General features: G+C 39.8%; 1 protein-coding gene across 6 annotated transcripts in view; it reads right to left on the bottom strand.

Moving 5' to 3' along the window:
* Positions 1-806: 806 nt before the first annotated feature.
* The window catches only part of LOC131425966 (cadherin-86C), a 517,779-nt gene continuing 499,434 nt past the window's right edge, over positions 807-19,151 (bottom strand). For 4 of the 6 annotated variants that reach the window (XM_058588302.1, XM_058588301.1, XM_058588303.1 and 1 more), the window contains 3 exons: positions 16,861-16,951; positions 16,029-16,360; positions 807-4,626 (listed from right to left, as the gene is read on the bottom strand). In XM_058588302.1, coding sequence (XP_058444285.1) covers positions 2,214-4,626; positions 16,029-16,360; positions 16,861-16,951 — 2,836 coding nt within the window. In that variant the 3' untranslated portion in view covers positions 807-2,213. Of the gene's footprint in view, positions 4,627-16,028; positions 16,361-16,860; positions 16,952-19,151 lie in introns of those variants that run through there. The other 2 variants (XM_058588305.1, XM_058588306.1) reach the window with 2 other exon arrangements.

Genomic DNA, 19,151 nt, shown 5'->3' with positions numbered 1-19,151 from the left:
TGTAATAAAACCTTTACGATATTGTCTTTGAAGCAGTTGCTCACATAAAAATAGAAGGCGCTCGATGTCCCTCGGTTTCAACTCGTACGACACCCAGTTTCCTTCTTTCTGAACCATGCCCAGGGCCTTGAGACGTTTTGAAATGGCTTGCTGACTCACTCCCAACGATTCGGCAAGCTTTTCTTGGGTTTGGCACGAATCTTCATCAAGCAATGCTTCTAGTTGTTCATCTTTGAAGGTTTTTTGAAGGTTTGTCTTCGACATCGAAATCACCATTTTTAAATCGTTGAAACTACTCCCGACACGTTCTTTTATTCAGAGCAGCATCACCGTAAGTTTCTGAGAGCATTCGATGCGCTTCAGTTGCATTTTTTTCGGATTGTAACAGAAAAGTTAAACTTCCCGCAAATGGCGAGAATTGGGCACATAAACAGACATTTTCGAGCGTGAATAATACGAAAACAAGAACAACTCTCACTGAAACGGCGATGACAATTCGTTAGGCACTGTAGACACTCACTTTAAAGGCACTAACATCTATGTATTTTGACCAGCCTCAGCCGGTACAGCCACCTGTCGGAAAACGGCGGAAGCTTCATTTTCAGGAGCAAAAAAAAAGGTCTCACCACCTATCGTACAGAGGCCACAAAACCGTAAAGATCTAGTGAGATCTGACAAAACTGATTTGAAAAATCTGGTAAAATTTGTAAAATCTGGCAAAAGATCTGGTTAGTTAGAGTGTCTGGCGGAGCGAGAAAAAAGCAAACTAGGTAGGACAATTTCGGAGAAATAAAAACATTCCCAGAATTATTCAAAATATCTTCTTTAAACTTCTATAACCCACCGAACTCCACTCGGTTCGATCGATGGATTAATAACTACAGATTGCTTATACACAGGGCTAGGAATAGAGTCTGGTTCTGGCTACAAATTTACTTACGCCTTTTCTCTCCTGTTTACATTCATAGTACTTACAGTCAACTTTACAACTTGCTGCAACCTCGATCGCAACCGATTCAACTAAACTACACCTTAACCGCTATTTTAAACTTATAACACAGGATAGAGAAGAGTGTCCGAAATGAGTTATTTTAACACAACATTGGAATGAGTCCCCAACTAGGGCTGCTAGGCAACCGCAGGTTGCTTCGATATTTTCAGCCGTGTTCGTGGAAGATCGCTTCTATCGAAAGCAACTATAGGCAATGAGTATGACGAAACACCATCCATTTCGTCTTGTTCTTTATTGTTTGTTTGTTTTGTTTTTTTTTTTTTTTGGAAGAAAAATATCACTACGTGTGGGCGTAACTCAACATAAACCTAAAACAGACTAGTTATTTGATAACTAGGGCGCGAAAAACAACGGGTTATCCGCTTTCTAGAAGGTAGTCCGCGGAGGGCAAAAATCCTTGTACTAAAATCACGACTATGGTCCTACTAATATACACAAAACTTAAACGCGGAACGAAACAGCTACTCTGTACAAGTTCTTAAAGGGATAGGAAACTTAGCACGATCGGAATGACACTTGGTTGTTGTAGAATGTTTAACATTGGGGCGCTCGATGGGGCTGCACCGTTCGACAAGAAGACGGCGCCGGATCATTAAAGTGGCTTAAACTACTTCAATTTTGCTCGCTTGATTCTTTAACCATTGATCCGTTCTTCTTCTTTTATGTGTTTTTTTAAATATCATGTATATACTTATTCATATAGGAAAAGAAAAATGGCGCTATTTACTTAAGTGTGAACTTATCTCTTATGGCAGTTTCGCGTTTACTCCAACTTTAGAACATGAGGATAAACTTACATCGTAAAGGGGAGAACAATAAGGGGGGAGGGGGTTGTCCAAGCGGCACCGGTTTTGATATTTGTCACCAACGAGGAAAATGCTTCTGTTAGGCCAAATGTGTCCACGGTTAGTTTGTACTGTAAAATTTTGTCTAAATGTTCACACGCTTCTGAACTGATCACAAAACGTAGGGGAAGCACTTTCGATCGTTCTTCAAACTATCGAACGTAATTCGAAACTCAGCCTACGGAGGCTCCGGATCGCTCGCATCAGTCGCTATTTCGGTACGGCAGCACCAGCTTCCCGCTTCCAGTTCGCCGCTGGTGCTGGTGCTGCTGTTCGGCCGGAGCGTTGTACTGCTTCCGTAGCCGCCGGCTGTGCTGCTGTTGCCGTTTGCCGTCAGTAGACTGCTGCGGCCGCTGTTAGGAAAAGGGCGGCGTGTCACTCTCCGACCGGATCTGCCGGATGCGTACGTCGTCGTACGCGATGGTGAATATGCTTTTCTTGTCCGTGATCGGGTGCCGTTTGCTTTTGTTGTGCAGCAACGAGTTCATCGCAATGCCGGAATCGTGATCGTCCTCCAGTGTGGAAGCGTTCAGGGTTTTTGTGGTTGTGTTTCCGGGCATCGCCGGATCGACCGGTCGGGAGCGGGACTCTTTGACTTCATGCTCCTTGATCGGAGATGGTTTACTCGCGGAGGAAGAATCGACAATCTTGATCTGAACCTTATTGTCCCGGTTTACGATCGGTGGTGTCTCCGGGTACAGGTAGTGCGGTAGTTTGTCAGGCGGCGGATGTACCTGCGAATGGGGATCATATTCGGCTTCGAACCGATGTTCGGAGTGCTGCAAAAGGGGATGGCTGGTCTGTTCGCTGGAGGATTGCGATTGAACACGCTTGGCCAGCTGAATGTCTTCCTTCAGCAAACGTGCATCCTTCGGAGGAGACGTTCGTGGCATCGGTTCCGGTTTGAACTTCGGATCATCCTCTTTGGAAGACGATGAGGTCTGTTTCTTTTTGGCAAACTTTCTACCTTTCTTTTCCAACGAATCGTCTTTCCCGAGATTGTAGTACCAATCCATGTACTTGGCAGGGATGTCTCGTCCGTCCTGTGTTTCCAAGCCTTCCTTCGACAGAGATTTCGTTAATCGAGGTGGCTTCGGTGCGGGGCCCTTGTAGGGCCGGGAGGGTGACTCCGAAGTAGCCAACCGTATTCGTGTGGTCGTCGTTTCCGTTGTCTTGTTGTCCCGCCTGGATATTCTCTGCTGTACCCCAGCCCTTGGCGAAACCGTGACCGATTTGGAGCTCTTCGTCACCGAATAACTGTAGTCCTCGACGTCGGAATTCATCTCATCCAAACTATCCGCTGAAAAGTACTTCTGTGCCATTACCTCCTTGTCGGATCCATCGGAATCCTCGTAGTATTTCACGTTCTTCTTGTAGACTTTCTTACGTTTCTCCTTCTTTTTGGTGTCTTTGTCTTCCAACGAGTCGGAAATTTCCATAAGCACATCCTTCTTCAGTCTCTCCTCGTTTCGCTTCCGTCTCAGTATGCTGGCTCTCGTTTCTGCATGCTTCGGAGGTGATCTTTTGGGTTCCTCCTCCTCCTGAATTGGGGTCCGTATTTTTCGCTTCACCGATTCCACGGTTATAAATCTCCGCCCCGTTCGACCTTCGCTCGACTCTCCGTCCGTTTTATATTTGGTCTTCTTTCGGGTACGCTTCCGCTTGATCAAATAAACACCATCCGGACTGTCCGGTGGACTGTACTTGATGTACTCGTATTCGTCCTCCGACAGCGAATCGTCGTTTTCGCTTTTGGTTCTTCTTCTCTCGATCCGGATCGGTTCGGTTTGTGTCGCCGTTTCGCAGTCGGTTTGTGTCGCAGCAACCACCGCCATCGATTGGCATGGCAAACTTTGGGTTTCCAGTGCCTGATCCTGCTGGTTGTACTTCTCCTCCAGTTTCTCCTTCTCCAGCAGAATCTGTCGCAACAAAGCGTTCTGCTGCTTGAGCGAATTCTCCAACTCCTGCTGTATCAGCGAGTGGTTCGAAACGGCATGCGTTATCTGAATTTCGTCATCATCGACATCCCGGGCGGAACCCCTCTCCGTTTTCTGGTCAAGACCAACTTTGACCTCCGTTACATGTTCCCCTCGGTACCCCGTGGGAACCTCATTCGGGATGGTCTGTATGAAAGTGGCCCCGGGCAGTAACTGATAGTGCTCCCGAATTATCTGTTTTCCGTTCGCTTGCTCTTCAATGTATCGTCTCATCAGAATCTCCTTCCCCCCATTGTCCACCATGATGTACTGCGGTTGATTCGGACCCTGTCCACCAACTCCACCGCCACCTCGCTGGGGAACATTCACATAGATGTTCTCCTCCTCGTTTCTGCCCCTGGTAATCAACCGGAGAATCTCCGCATTCCCATCCTTAATATAATACTGATCCCGCGGTTCGATCCCGTCGTCCAGCCCACCAACATTACCACCCAGTCCCCCCTGTCGCTTGAAGCTACCCCGCCGTTCGTAGTTCAAATCACTCCCCCGGTCCATCTCGTGCCGTCGCATCGAATCGTCATCGATCTGTGTCTGATGGTGGTGGTGGTGCTGCTGCTGCTGATGATGATGGACGCGCCGCAACGACTGATACTCGGGATCGTCCTGATCGTCCACGTCCTCGATGTACATGTCCGTGCGTTGTTCGTTGTTTAACAGATTACTCCGGGAACGGTGCAACCCGTCGCCCACACCACCACCACCACCGCCGCCGCCACCAACTCCTGTAACATGCTGCTGCTGCTCCTTGGCCGATTTGGATTTATATTCGTTTCTGTATGAAGAAAGAAAAAAAGAGGACATCGTACATAAATTTGTCTGATGAATATTTAGAGCTCCGAAAGGAGCCGAAAACGAAATGCAAATATTAGTTATATAATTATGTCTTTCTCGGTAAGCCTCTTTATGCAAATTATGGTTCGTTAATGATAGAGCAAAGTAGGACTAACCAGAGCTTAAAAATGTCACGCATTCTCAATGAAAGAATCCAATCCAACAGCCCCATTTCCAATATTTTACTGTCTCATTCGTAAATGACCGACACCAGAACAAACGAAGAGAGACGAAGCATTTTCGTTTCTGATCGAAAAAATGAGAGAGTATAGTTGCCAACGTCACTCTTTCCTCTATGACAAGACGAAACCAAACTAACGTCTTCAGGGAGCATCAGCAGAATATCAATTCTCATTCTTTCGTCGATGTATTGAAAATCTGTGACTAGCCAAGCGTATAGTGACTAAAATATGACAAATCGAAGTAATTACATCCCAGAACCATTTTGGAAACCAAAACTACTACAAATTCGAGCACCTACAGGTAAAAGTTACTGTGAAACCGTTTTCTGTCATTTTCAATTCTCACATCTTCGGTTGAATATCGACACTGCATGCTATGGGATTTTCACTGAAAACAGCAAATGGCTGAAAGGCAAATAAAAGAAAAAAACACAATCTTAAAACTACTCTCCCGCTTATGTCATTGACTGGACATGGATTTCGTTCTCATAGATTGCAAGCGAAGCTGAGAGTGACAGTAATTTCTCGTCATTTTCGTCAATTTTGAGTGAAAATGACTTTTATTAGCTCTGGGACTAACTTCCAATTCATCTATAAGAAGTTTAGGCATTCAAGGTCGGCGAAAAATTAGGTCAAGGACATTCTGTAAGTGCGTTCGGGGAATCAGAATAATGTACGATTCAAAAGGTCCGCCTGCTTCCGTCACCGTAACCGGAACGTCAGCTTCCGTCAAAATTAATCTGATGCTTTCTTTACCGGAACGTTCACACGTTCCGTCCGTCCAGACGTTCCGTGACGGTGACGTTATGTGTGAATGTCTCCATAATGTACGATTCAGACGATCCGGCTTCTTCCGTCACCGTCACCGGAACGTCAGCCTCCGTCAAAATTAGTCAAATGAGTTTTCCTTTTGCGCATTCACACGATCCAGCAGAGATCCGGAACGTCAACGGCAAGCTCTGTCAACATTTCCCCGAAAGAATATTTGACGGTCTGTGATTATCGCACACATGCACGATTCATATAATTACGGTCACGATGTAAAATACCCTGATGATCACGTTTTTCTATGTGTTAGTGCGGTTGTCATTTTATTTTGGAATAACAGAGAGAAGTGAACAAGAAAAAACATAAACAAATGACGTTCCGGGAGTTGCTTTTATGAAAATATTTAGAGTTGGTTCTGTTTGCGAAAATATTGACAGTGAAATGCGGTGTTTTGTTCCGGGATGTTTCAATCGTTTTCATCACCTGCATTTGAAATGCCACTCACAGCACAATCACTCCATTATCCATAATAACTGTAATAGATACCACAGTGCGATTCGCCAAATCCTTCCTCCAACGAAATGAACAGAATCGGATGTGTGTTAAATTTTCTATATTTCGACGTTACCTTGCAAGCCCTTGAAGAAAATATGTCCAGATTTTCAATTAGTGCCAAAGATTCGCCAGGCTGCGCGACAACTGGAGTAACTTAGAAGTGAAATCCCGATCTGAACTGGACGTTTGTTTATGTTTACATGCTTGAATCCCGGCGCGCCATACTTAATATCGTGAGAAAATTACCAACACAACCAAAACTGTCTTATCACGCCACCAGTGTATTTTACGTCGTGGATTGCGGTATTGAGCTGACATTTGCTACACTCAAATAAAAATTCACGTTCGATTCACATGAAAAATCACGTAGAATGGTTTCAAATGTCAAATTGAATATTTTACGTGACGAAAATGAATGTTATACGAACATCCCCTAAAATGACTAGAGTCATCACATAATGTTTACGTGAATTGACCAAACGTCAAACAATCTACGTGAATTTTCAGTGTGAAAAACTCGATTTTGAAAATGGCGAGCAGTGGCCCTCGAAGTGTAAGTAGTGTAAATATTTGTGAGAAAAGTTATTTAATTACAATTTTTTACTCCATCGGCCGGATCATTCTAGTATGAAAGTTTCCATGTGTTCAACTGGACCGAGTGCCTGCGTAAGTCCGGAAGTTTACCCGCTCCAGCCGAATGCTTCAAACAGGCCGTCGGTATGAAGCTAGAGACACTGGAACCATGTAATGCGACTTCAACCTGCATCGGTAGTGTTGTGGGAGTTCTTGGATCTCGACTTCGGCTTCGGTTAGATGGCAGTGACAACAAAAACGATTTCTGGAGGCTTGTCGATTTTAATACCACGACGTTATTAGTTGCTTTTTAAGCCATTGGAATTATATGACAATATTCTGGAATAAATGCTTTATATTTCATGGCATTTTTCATTTCATAGATTTATATCAAAATCAGAAATTTCCCTTTTGACTTCAACCAATATATAAAATAGTAATTTTCTGGGATCTAAATTTGATATGAACTGGTAGATAAATGTGATATGAACAGTACATCACATTTTACCTATGAAACACGTAACTTTTACTGGATTATGAATTAAACAGCTTTTAAATGCCAGTCCATTAAAACCTACGTGAAAAGTTGGGTGGAAAATATTCACATAACTTTTCACGTAACTATAATATGATTATTATTTTGAGTGTATGTATGTATTCGGTGTCAAGATCCCACTCTTAAACGAAATATACCACATATAAGTAATTAAACTTATCAGTAGATTTGCAAAGAACGTTACGTTGTTGAGTGGAGCTGATTGTTTTGTTTTTTCCTCTTTCTAGTTAATTTTGAAAGTTATTTATTCGATTAAAAGGTAGGAAAGCAACAGATCGATTGGCTTCAAAAGCTCCCAGATTTTGTATTAGTGGAATAAAATTGTGCGAATCTAAGTTTTTCAAATTCTACGTGTAAGAAAATGACATGACGGACACGGAGGGAAACCGGATCGTGTGAATCAGAATGACGGTGACGTACGTTGACGTTCCGGTGACGGTGACGGAAGAACCCGGACCGTCTGAATCGTACTTAAGAATGCATGTAATTAATTTGGAAGGTGACGGTGACGGAAGAAGACGGACCGTCTGAATAGTGCATAAAGCACGATTGACCGTCAAAATTAGTTGAATGCATTTTTATGGAGACATCCACACATAACGTCACCGTCACGAGACGTCTTGACGGCCGGAACGTGTGAACGGTTCGGTAAAGAAAGTATTGAACTAATTATGACGGAGGCTGACGTTTCGGTGCGGAAAGGACACGGACCGCCTGAATCGTACTTAATGGTTTTCCGCGGGGCATAGAATGCGACAGAAGACAGCAACTTTTTACAGGTTTTTGAAACTTTTATATACAATCGTCCAATTTACAAACTTTTAAAATTTCGTTGGGCCTCTTATAATATTTAACACTTGCATTGGCGGATTTCTAGTATGCCGACGTGAAAATTTTCCCTGGCATCTCTGCCAGGAGTTGGACAGTTCCCTCTTAGAAAAAAACGTTCAACGGTAGTCCTTCATTGGTCCAATACGTTGGATCATTGGTCCAATGAAAGTCCAATCAATCGTTCAATGGGATGCCAACACGGGACCTCCGTTTGCCGATTTTGAAACAGACCGTTGAACCGAATGCCATTTTTTCGTTCAACAAACCCGGCAGACAGAGGTCCATTGTTGAGCCATTTTTAACATGAGGAGTTTGAGCCCCGTTGAACTAGTTTTACTGCAGAATTTCTGAAGTTTTTTCCACCTATATGTTTAAACTAACACTACATACCTGCACAATACGTCTACTTCACGTAGAATAACAACAAATTTTCTTTCTATGTAAAGGTAACACTTAATATTCACACTATTTTTGCAAGAGAAAGAATACCAACAAACCGTTCCAGCAAATTGAACGAAAATTTCGTGCAATATGTCGTTCAACAAGCGCTCAAAGACCTACAAAATAGAACAGCAGGCCGGTTGTTTCAACTCAAGGGGCAAATCACTCTAAACTTTGTCTGAACTCAAACAAGTTTTACCGGGAGTAAAAAAGTTTAGCAGGGATCTCGCTGGATTAGAATGGGATTAGAGAAGTTTAGCCGAGATCTGGAAAAGCATTATTTTGACATAAGAAGCTGTAAACGTGGGAGCAGAGATGCCAGATATTTTCATAGAAAATCAGTATTGCTTTGTATAAAAAATCTGTATTTATCTGTATTCACTAATGAAAGGAAATTTCAGAAATAAAATGATGTTTAAAGATGTTATTCCATTAGATTATTGTTATAGAATGGCAGATGCAAGGAGCATTCCTTTATATCGTAAGTCCTTGCCGCACTGCCAAGAACATTCAACGACGAAATTTAATTGTGGTTGTTATCAACCACAATTGAATTGTAAATCCATATCCTTTGAAAATGATGACTTGGAATTGAAACATGGAATTCAAACGCCCAATACGCAACGTCAAGTCAGGTCATACAACTCTTCAATCTGACAATAATGGTTCATGACGCCATGACTTCCTTGAACATCAGTTAAAATTGGTTACAAATTATGATATAAATGTTCATCATTAAACAGCTGCACGAAAAAATTTTCATTTTAATATGGGCAATCAAACACGCTCAGACGGAAAAGTTTCATTATTTCTTTCTTACTTTTTGTGGTATCTGTATAAATCTGTATTTAATTTGAGAAATCTGTATAAAATCTGTACTCTGTATTAAATCTGTATGCGCATGTAAAAATCTGTATAATACAGATAAATCTGTATAAATGGCATCTCTGCGTGCACGCTTAAAAAAAGTTACTCAGAGTTTGACTCCTACTCCAAGCGACCACCACTCGATATAGTATTGAGTTCAATTATTTAATATTTTATTACAAATTGAAATTTTTAATTTTTGCAAATTTGGTATATGTGAAATATAATCTCACTCAAAATTTGAGTGATAGTTACTTTATTTGTGGTACATGTACAAATATAGTATTACTCAGTAAATGAGTAGATTTTACCCAAATATCGTTTCCAGTGGAAGAACTCAAATTTGAGTAACTTCGGAGTTACTCTAAATTAGAGTTGTTCCACTTTTTCTGAAGATGAGTGAGATCTTACTCATTTTTGAGTAACTATTTTTAAGCGTGTGGGAGCTCGAACGACAGATACACTTCAAACAAGATTAGGCAAAACTAGGTTGGATTAGTTTTAAATTAACCAAACTTATCTAGACTAATTGAACAATCCAATCAGCGTGGTCACCACGAGATAGCGTTATGGTGATTGTTTTGACATATCCCATGTATTTAGAAAATTTTTTGACGAATTTTTCAATTTACTTGAGTTTAAAAGAATGCAGATGGCAAAACCTTACAAATATGGGTAAGAAAAACGATTATTCACGTGTTGTCATCAAATATATGATTTCAAATTGTCCTATACTCTTGACAAACTCGGATGAAATTTGAAATTTTCAGTTCACATACAGATTTGGTTCAGATGATAAAACAAGAGTAAAAAGACGTCATAAAACTTTTGATCATAATTTATCAATTAATCTCAAAATCCAACCCAAAAAACAAAGAATATCCCAGAAATAAAAACAGTACCCAACCTCACTTCTTCGAATTTGGTATTTCATGTTACGATTTCTCCATAAATATCAATCAAACATACCACGGAAAGTTACTGAATCATTAATGATCGATTTTTTTACCAAATTTTCACACGTTTTTGTATGTTAGTATTCGATTCATAAGACAAAAAAATGAGAACCCTGCATTTTGTTCAAATCTTCAAGCAAAATCTGAAAATTATCACCATCGCTTAGTACAAAGCTCGCCACTCGAGCAGCGCAGCGATCGCAAAAGAGTTGGTTGGATTCTTCAATTGGGATTAAATGAGATTAGAGAGAATTGTTTTGGAATGACATGAGTTTATTAGTATGAGATTGTCTAGAGTTTAGAGTGATTTGCCCCTTGTTTCAACCCCTTCGCTGTCTGTTGCACTGAAGTTTACAGCTTTTTTTTAGCAATTAGGGATGGGTATCGAGAGGTAAAGTATCGATACTTGGTATCGCGATACCGTTTTGTCTTTTCAGGTATCGGTATCGATAGTACAGGAAAAATATCGATACTTGCTATCGGTATCGGTATCGATACCTAAATAAAAGGTAGGTCGATTTTGATTGAACTAGTCTCAAATGGAGGACCTCCCTAAAGATCCAAAACGCTGATGATTGGTTTTGAGATCCTTCGTTCATCTTTCAAGTTATAGACGGTTAACGGTATCATTTAACATCTTGGTTGATTCAGTCTGTTTCTTCAATAAAAATCATAATTCGTTATCCAAACTAGGTAAGAACACTCGTTGAAAGTGTTCAGACGTCAGAAGACAACTTTCGTCACCCGGCTAATGGCGTTCGGGTACTGAGGTCCCCAATACTGCAAGAAATTATTTGCTAATTGAAACAAATGAGGGATTTGATGGCAAATCGATTCCCATGAATGCAGAGGGTTTCAAGCTCTTGGTACCGGGTTTCTAGTTAAAAAAAGCCTTCATTTCAGAACGAGCCTCGCTTGAGAAGTCGTCGTCCGGATGCCGATTACTCAAAACCGTACCATGCGAGTTTCATAGATTTTCATTGGTCGCATCTCCGTTAAGGAACGAACTCGACGTCTTCATAATTGCAGCTTTGTTGGCTTCTTGTTTAAAAATTTTTACAAGTTCTGCTTGAATCAACAATAGTTGCGCATTCAAATTCGAGCTTATGTCAGCTATTTTGATCGTTTCCTCATCTGATATGCTAGGTACATAAGAGAGGTCGCTGTTTTGTAATTCCTGGAATAAAATAATAAGTTTTAATAGTTAGATAAATTATTTTATATTATATGCTCTTAAAGAACTTCGCTTTTGGGTGTCGCTGGCTGCTCTTTGGTTGACTATTAGAGTGGAATCTAGATAATGTTTACTCCAAGCTAGTATCGACAGGTATCGACCATGAAAATATCGATACCACGCGATACCACTTTGCACAGTATCGATCCTAAAAAATTCGATACTTTAGGCTTAAGTATCGATACCTTGAAGTATCGCAGTATCGATACCCATCCCTACTAGCAATCATTAGAGCGAATGGGGGAATAAATCGTCTGGTGGATTGAGGCTGTGAACCATTTCGTGGTTAATTTTAACTTTTGGTTTAAATCTGACACATGAGTGGTCGTTTTGTGTCGAGTAGTTAAATTTAACTAAACCCAAATACAAATTATAATAAGCGGCCCTTACACGAGACAATGTTATTGTTAATACAAGGAGTATTGGCACATTGTCGCAAAGCTGATTTACCGGTAGCGACACCTGCCAATGAAAAACGGAACAAAGAAAAGAGGATTCTTTCGGAATATTTCATATCGGCAGTAGTGATTTGCAACATTTTTATCGTTAATTCAATAGTACAAATAGATATCCGCAATAAAAGTACAGTCGGAGTAGAAGAAAATCGATTTCATAGTGATTATACTGCTTTTTTTAGTGTAAACTACGATTAAACATGGAAAATCTTCAGAAATGTGTGAAATTAGGTAAGGTTAAGATTTTTCGGACAACATTTTTTAAAACAGAAACCAGTGTAATGTTGATTTCTCGAGTACTAGAATGTATAGCGATCGAGTATTGTTTATTTTGGATACTTTATTTGTTATTTCCAGGGATTTGAAAAATGATATCAAACCAAGTTTAATGCTCTATTCTGAATAAGCGATAGATTTCGCACAATGAACTAAGATCAACATTACCACCTCAGAGTAAAAACTTTTTCTTTAACTTCTACTATGATTTTTCAAATGAACTTGCCCGTTTTCATCAGAAATCGTTGAAAAGATGGAGTAATTAGAAATTTTCCTACCGATTTGACAGCTCTTGCTGAAAGTATCATCTCTAAACAAGCAGCGCCTCTACATTTCAGTTTTGCGCCAATTGACAGTACTTTTGACCAGGGATGCCAGGTCATTTATTTCAAAAATCTGTGATCAAGCCAAAAACCTGTCTGTGACAATCTGTGCCCGTTTCCCGTACCATAATAGCATAGCAGATCAAAATCAATTTTGTGAGCAAAAAAAAGGTCTTACCAAAGATAAATAATAAAGACATGTACGTGCTTATAAATATTTTAAAAAAATATGGTTCGTTCCCGGTACCTTCTGAAATGACCGCACTCACCGCTTGGTGGAGCGCGAGATTAATTGCATTGTTATCATTTCAACCAAAGTGTGCCATGAAATTTCAATATACACAAATGAGCTACCGAATCGAAAGTGTTCTCACGGTTTGACATTTGCATTATGAATGTATGATTTATCACCATTGGTGCCAGTTTCACGGAGGACGGTAGATGTGCGCCAAAAAAAGATCGTAACTGTCATGTCTGGAAATTCGTTTGTGGTCTCACTACCAACACGCTCTGTACCTTTTCCTCGTACTTTTTGGTGCTAAACGGTGCTCGATTTCAAAAATCTGTGATTTTTCCCAGAATCTGTGAAAATCTGTGTCATTTTTAAAATCTGCAGAAAATTGAAAATCTGTGAAACACAGATTAATCTGTGAACCTGGCATCCTTGCTTTTGACCGTGTAATGGAAACTTCATTGGATTGACGTAAATATTGTCAAAAAATCCAAACTGCTCATCAATCCAACAATACTTTCTCTCCAGAGAGAAACTGTTAAATATGTGCAATGACCTCTTCTCTCAATATTTTAATATTCTTTTGCAATATTCAAAGCGCTTCAGGAGCAAGACTCTTTGCAAGCGTATGAGTAATGCCAACAATGTGTGCGTAAAAACGAATTCCGGCGCTTCTTTTCCTGATATTACTCAATTAATCTCCCATATGGTTGAAAAACAAACCAATCGATTCATACTACTTAAAATTGCAATTCAGGAAAAGCGAAAATCTTAGTCTAAAACTGTTCCGTTTTCCTTAAAACTGCTCCAGAAAAATTCTTTCAGTTTCAGCATAATTCCACTGACACATTTGATTAGCAACAAACACATTCCTATATGGATTTCCTCTGGCAGAAATTATTGCAATATAAAGATTTACGTACTTTCTATAAGTAAACCCGCAAAAAAGTAACCTTTAATTTAGCACGCGAAAGGCAATGGATATGAAATGTTGTCGTAAAACTATTTATTTTTCCGGAAAACTGCTTTTGTAACAGAAAATATTTAGTTTTGTTAATTTTGTGTAACGCAACCTAACACAAATGCATTGAAGCAGTGTTGCTAACTGTTTTTATTAGGGAATTAAAATCTACATTCATAAAATGTAAGCAATTTTCCATCAAACGTTGGTGAAAAATTGATCAAAACTGATATTTCATCCAAGATGTCAGGCTTAACATTCATTTGAGAATTATTTATTATGAAAAAAGATTGTTTGAAACTCAATCGTGCTATCCACTTTGATAAACCCGGTGCACTGCATATATGAACACAGAGATCTATGGCATACGTATCAAAAAAAATGTACGTAATACACAAATTACCAACACAAGTTAACTTGGTTTACTCTTGATCCTTAACGCTTGAATTTTTCGCAAAACTCGGACTCGAGTTATTGGCATATTGTCGCAAAACTGAAATGTAGAGGCGCTGCTTGTTTAGAGATGATACTTTCAGCAAGAGCTGTCAAATCGGTAGGAAAATTTCTAATTACTCCACCTTTCAACGGGCAAATTCATTTTAAAAGTCATAGTAGAAGTTGAAGAAAAAGTTTTTGCTCTGAGGTGGTAATGTTGATCATAGTTCATTGTGCGAAATCTACCGGTTATTCAGAATAGAGCATTAAACTTGGTTTGATATCATTTTTCAAATGCTTGAAAATAACAAATAAGGTATCTAAAATAAATAGTACTCGATCGCTATACATTCTAGTACTCTAGAAAAAAAAAATTACACTGGTTTTTGTTTAAAAAAATGTTGATCCAAAAAACCTAACCTTACCCAATTTCACACATTTATGAGGATTTTCCATGTTTAATCGTAGTTTACACTAAAAAAAGTAGTAGTAATCACTTTGAAATCGATTTTCTTCTACTCCGAGTGTACTTTTATTAATAATATCTAGTTGTACTATTGAATAAACGATGAAAAATGTGGAATAGTGGAATTTCATTACGATATCGTATAGTTTTTTGCCACTAAAATATCGTATGCGAATCATAAGAATTTTGAGTAGATATGTCCAAAGATAAATAATTAAGACATGTATGTGCTTACAAATATTAAAAAAAAATCTGGTTCGTTCCCGGTACTTTCGCTTGGTCCCACTTGTACGCGGCGGGCAGATTTCCCCCCAGACGGCTGGCTATTTCTGCCAGCCATTTTTGCCGGACTTTTGCCAGAATTCCGGCAAAAGTCTGGCAACAATGTAACAACCGTTTCTGGCAGAGAATTTCGCCTAGCGGTAATTAACGGTTCTTTTCTGTCGGATTCTTGCCATACAAGATTGGCAGAACCGTTTTGAATCGGTTCTACATTTTAAGCGTCTTGGTTTTATTTTTTCAATAAAAGATACATAATAATAAGTTATTGTCCTTCATATATACTAATTATGGAAAATGTTATTACCATTAACATTACTTTCTCACTACCAAACATACCCATATTTCAATCTCATTTACCTCGTCTAAAGATTCGTTTTTTTGTACGCACATGCGGGATTGATGAATATCAAATGACGTCGAATAAAAAAAAGAAAAAAGAAAGAGGAGGGAAATAAACAAGACACGTACGGTAAGATAATGACGCAATTTTGACAGCAGCCGGAATGCAGCCAGCCTTCTGACGGTTGCCAGAATTCCTCACAAGCAGGGTGGAGCGCGAGATTAATTGCATTGTTATCATTTCAACCAAAGTGTGCCATAAAATCTCAATATATACAAATGAGCTACCGAATCGAACAGGTTCTCACGGTTTGACATTTGCGTTATGAATGTTTCACCATTGGTGCCAGTTTCACGGAAGACCGTAGATGTGCGCCAAAAAAAGATCGTGACTGTCATGTCTGGAAATTCGCTTGTGATATGCCTTAGTTGCAGTACATTTTTCCAAGGGCCTTATGGAAACTGTTAGGAAACACATTACCTAGAGTTAGGTTACTGAACACAACCCGCAAATTGGATAAAATCACTTGAAATTAGGATTAGTTTAAAATCTTTATAAATAAAACTAGTACCGCACCACCACAACCCGCACCGGAGGAGCTTCTACTAACCTAATTTTAACAGTCTGCTCTTTCGTTTTTCCACCGCCATCGGTCATCGTCTTCTTGTCAGTTTGCGGTGGCAAACGTCCTACACCACCACCACCACCGCCGCCGCTTCTAGTATTGCTGTTTCCACCACCGCCGCCGCCGCCGCTGCCATCTTCATCATCGTCAATCGTGAGTCCCTGGTTGTCGCGGCCGGAAGCCGTGGAGGACGCCGCCGCTAGTGAGGCTTTGTTAGCGTGTCGTCTTCCTCTAAATTCCCAACGCGTCGGTTTGGTACGGGAATCGGACGATCGATCCGCCGACCAGGCTTCTCTTCGTCCCATCCATTCCGCGACCTGTCCGCGGTGAAGATGCAGAATGGCGCACATGGTTGAGAAGGAAGTAGAAACACGGACGAACGTGGAACGGAAACAAACGGAAAGGGAAAAAAAATAAAAGAGAAAGAATAGGAAACTCGTTTAGTACCGTGGGCCAGGTGAGAGCAACATTGCGGTTCGAAACGGAAGTTACACCTTTACCGAACAGCCTGAAAGTAAACTGAGGAAGCGACGAGAATACGAGCCTCACAGTAAAGGTGTTAGAAGCAAATGAAGATCAAGCAACTGGGTGCTGGAGGATTAGAGGGGGGTGGGTTAGTGACAGTGAAAAATATATATCATTAGGTGCCAGATTTAGTCAAGCAGAAATCATAACAGTAGGATGCGTTTTGTTGTGGAACGTGGAGACAGGGAAGGTACAAGGGGGGTGAAACGTCAAAAAAAAAACAACATAAGAACAGTGATAGAAAGATAGTAGAGAGAAACATAGAAAAAAGTACGAAATCACACATCACTACCTGAACAGATTTTGACTGTTTTCCAATGACTTGCTCTCTATGAACAAGATGAACATCATCTTCGATACTATTGACTCTAATTACTCTTTTTCTACGAGAGTGTGTATTTGATTTTTTTTATTTTTCGGAGGGAGAAGATTACGTCATAAAAAGAGAAGAAAAAAAACAAGAGAACAACAAACGATTATTGTTTTAGTTCTGGGTGCAGATTCACGACTGATTAATGTGTGGCGGTGGCAGTGTTGGCAACTTGACCGATGATGATGGTGATGTTTTGGTTGATGGAAAGACGATGATGGTTGATGGTTGTGGTGGTGGTGGTGGTGGTGGTAGTGATAATAGCAGTTTAAGAAAGTGATGAAATATTCACCGTGGTGTGTAGTTGCGTGCGTAGAAGTGAAGCCGGAAGTGAGTTTAGTGCAGAGTGAATCAAGCAGGATTGTGTGTTAGTGAGAAAAAAAACAAATCGAATGTCCCCAAAACAGTATCAATAAAATATGGTGTAATATAAAATTCTACTAAGAACATCCTAATACTTAAATAGTACGCATTTTACGTTATTTGAAAATGGCAAAACACAGAAAAAAACAGAACTGAATAAGGCTACGGAGATTTCCCCTAAAAAACCATGGCTTCTGAACTATCGTCTTATAGTTCTAAGTGATTAATGAACCGCTCCTTACGAGTCATATACAAATTTTGGAAAGATACAATTGAGATCTTTGAATCGAATGGTTGGAATTAGCTGGTCAACTAAACTTGCTGTTTACGGAAAATCGATTCAAATTTATTAACAGCATCATTTATCAGATTTAAAAAAAACTATATTGGGAAAACATTTCTAAGAATTAACGATTGAGATTTGAATGAAACGTGTGATGACGTTTTCGGCCCCCACTGCTGTCAAATGTTTGGATTTGACAGCAGTTAGGGTTGGAACTGAGTTAGTTATAACTGAAAACGACCGAAGTGTAAGCTGTTTTAAAAACAAATCTGCTAATTGGAATACTGGATCTGAAACTTATGCTGAAATTTCAGTGTAACCATTTAACGTAGGACTACGTCCTTCTTTATCTGTGTGCATTTTCAAAATTTCACGTTACACGAAAGCGTAACGAAATTACTACAGAATTGATTTCTCGTAACTTTTCCCTGTTCGAGTATTTTCTTTAAATTGTGAAAAATTAATTAATTTCAAATACGAGACCTCGAAATCAATCGAATCTATGAATAGACTCGGTTGCTCGTTTGTTAGCTTCAGTCTATGATAGTGCGCAGACTGCCATCTACGTCAAAACAGTGGAACTTCACCCGGCAACTGGTGCTTCAGTCAATGGCGAATATGAGGCTCCGTTCCTCAAGCCAAATCACAGAAAAACAACAACTAGTTCTTCTGTGAGCGTATCTACTGTTAGACGTTCGCAGTGTGAGTTTCGCGACGAAAAGTGGACAACGATGGGGAACATTATACAACTATACAATTGATTAGCTTTGTGTCATTTTCACTGGCGAATTTCGCATCAAACGAGCGCAAATAAAGCTAACAGTTGGCTGCTTCGCTTTCGAAAAAAAAAATGTTCTTCATATTGTAGAGAATTCCACAAATGGGCCCTTCTAAAAGAAAGGAAATGAATCCCATATAGTATTTTAATAGTTTCTTTCACTCAAATTACGATTATATTCATGTAATGATATCTTCTAGGGCTACTTCCTGGAGTACAAACGTAATCATCCGTAACAAAATAGTCGTTTCCAGAACTCCAAAACCCCGTACCGGTCCTTTTCACATTGAAAAGTAACGTGTAGAACTTATTTGGAAAACTGTTTTAAACTGCCGCCCTACTTACTGGAATACAAACGCAATCTTTTGAAATCGAATGGCACTACAAAATCTTAAACGGCATCAAATCAGTTGAATATTTATACACATCTCGAATGTAGTCCTACACACTTAGAACCGTTTCTCGAGCTCGGCATAATGAAATGCAGAATTAGATCGGCAACACGAAATTTTACCGATTGTTCAGTAATTCACATGCTAATTGCCGAAATTCGTTATTGTAAAGCTCAGATGTCTCGGTAAAGCGCAATAAATATACCAAGTAAACAATAAATATACCAAGATTTCGAACAGTGTGTTAGCTTTTATTGAAATTCGGCGCGACACTTGCCATCGAATGTCACCAATCGATTTTGTACAGCACCGGACGTCGCCATTTCTCATGGAGCTAAAAAATATACACGAATTCGGCGAATGAAAGAGAGTTAAGTGGAATCAAAATGTTCTTTTT

The sequence above is a fragment of the Malaya genurostris genome, chromosome 1, assembly GCF_030247185.1.
Source record: "Malaya genurostris strain Urasoe2022 chromosome 1, Malgen_1.1, whole genome shotgun sequence".
In the NCBI taxonomy this organism is placed as follows: Eukaryota; Metazoa; Arthropoda; class Insecta; order Diptera; family Culicidae; genus Malaya; species Malaya genurostris.
This window is presented reverse-complemented; position numbering and strand designations above follow the sequence as displayed.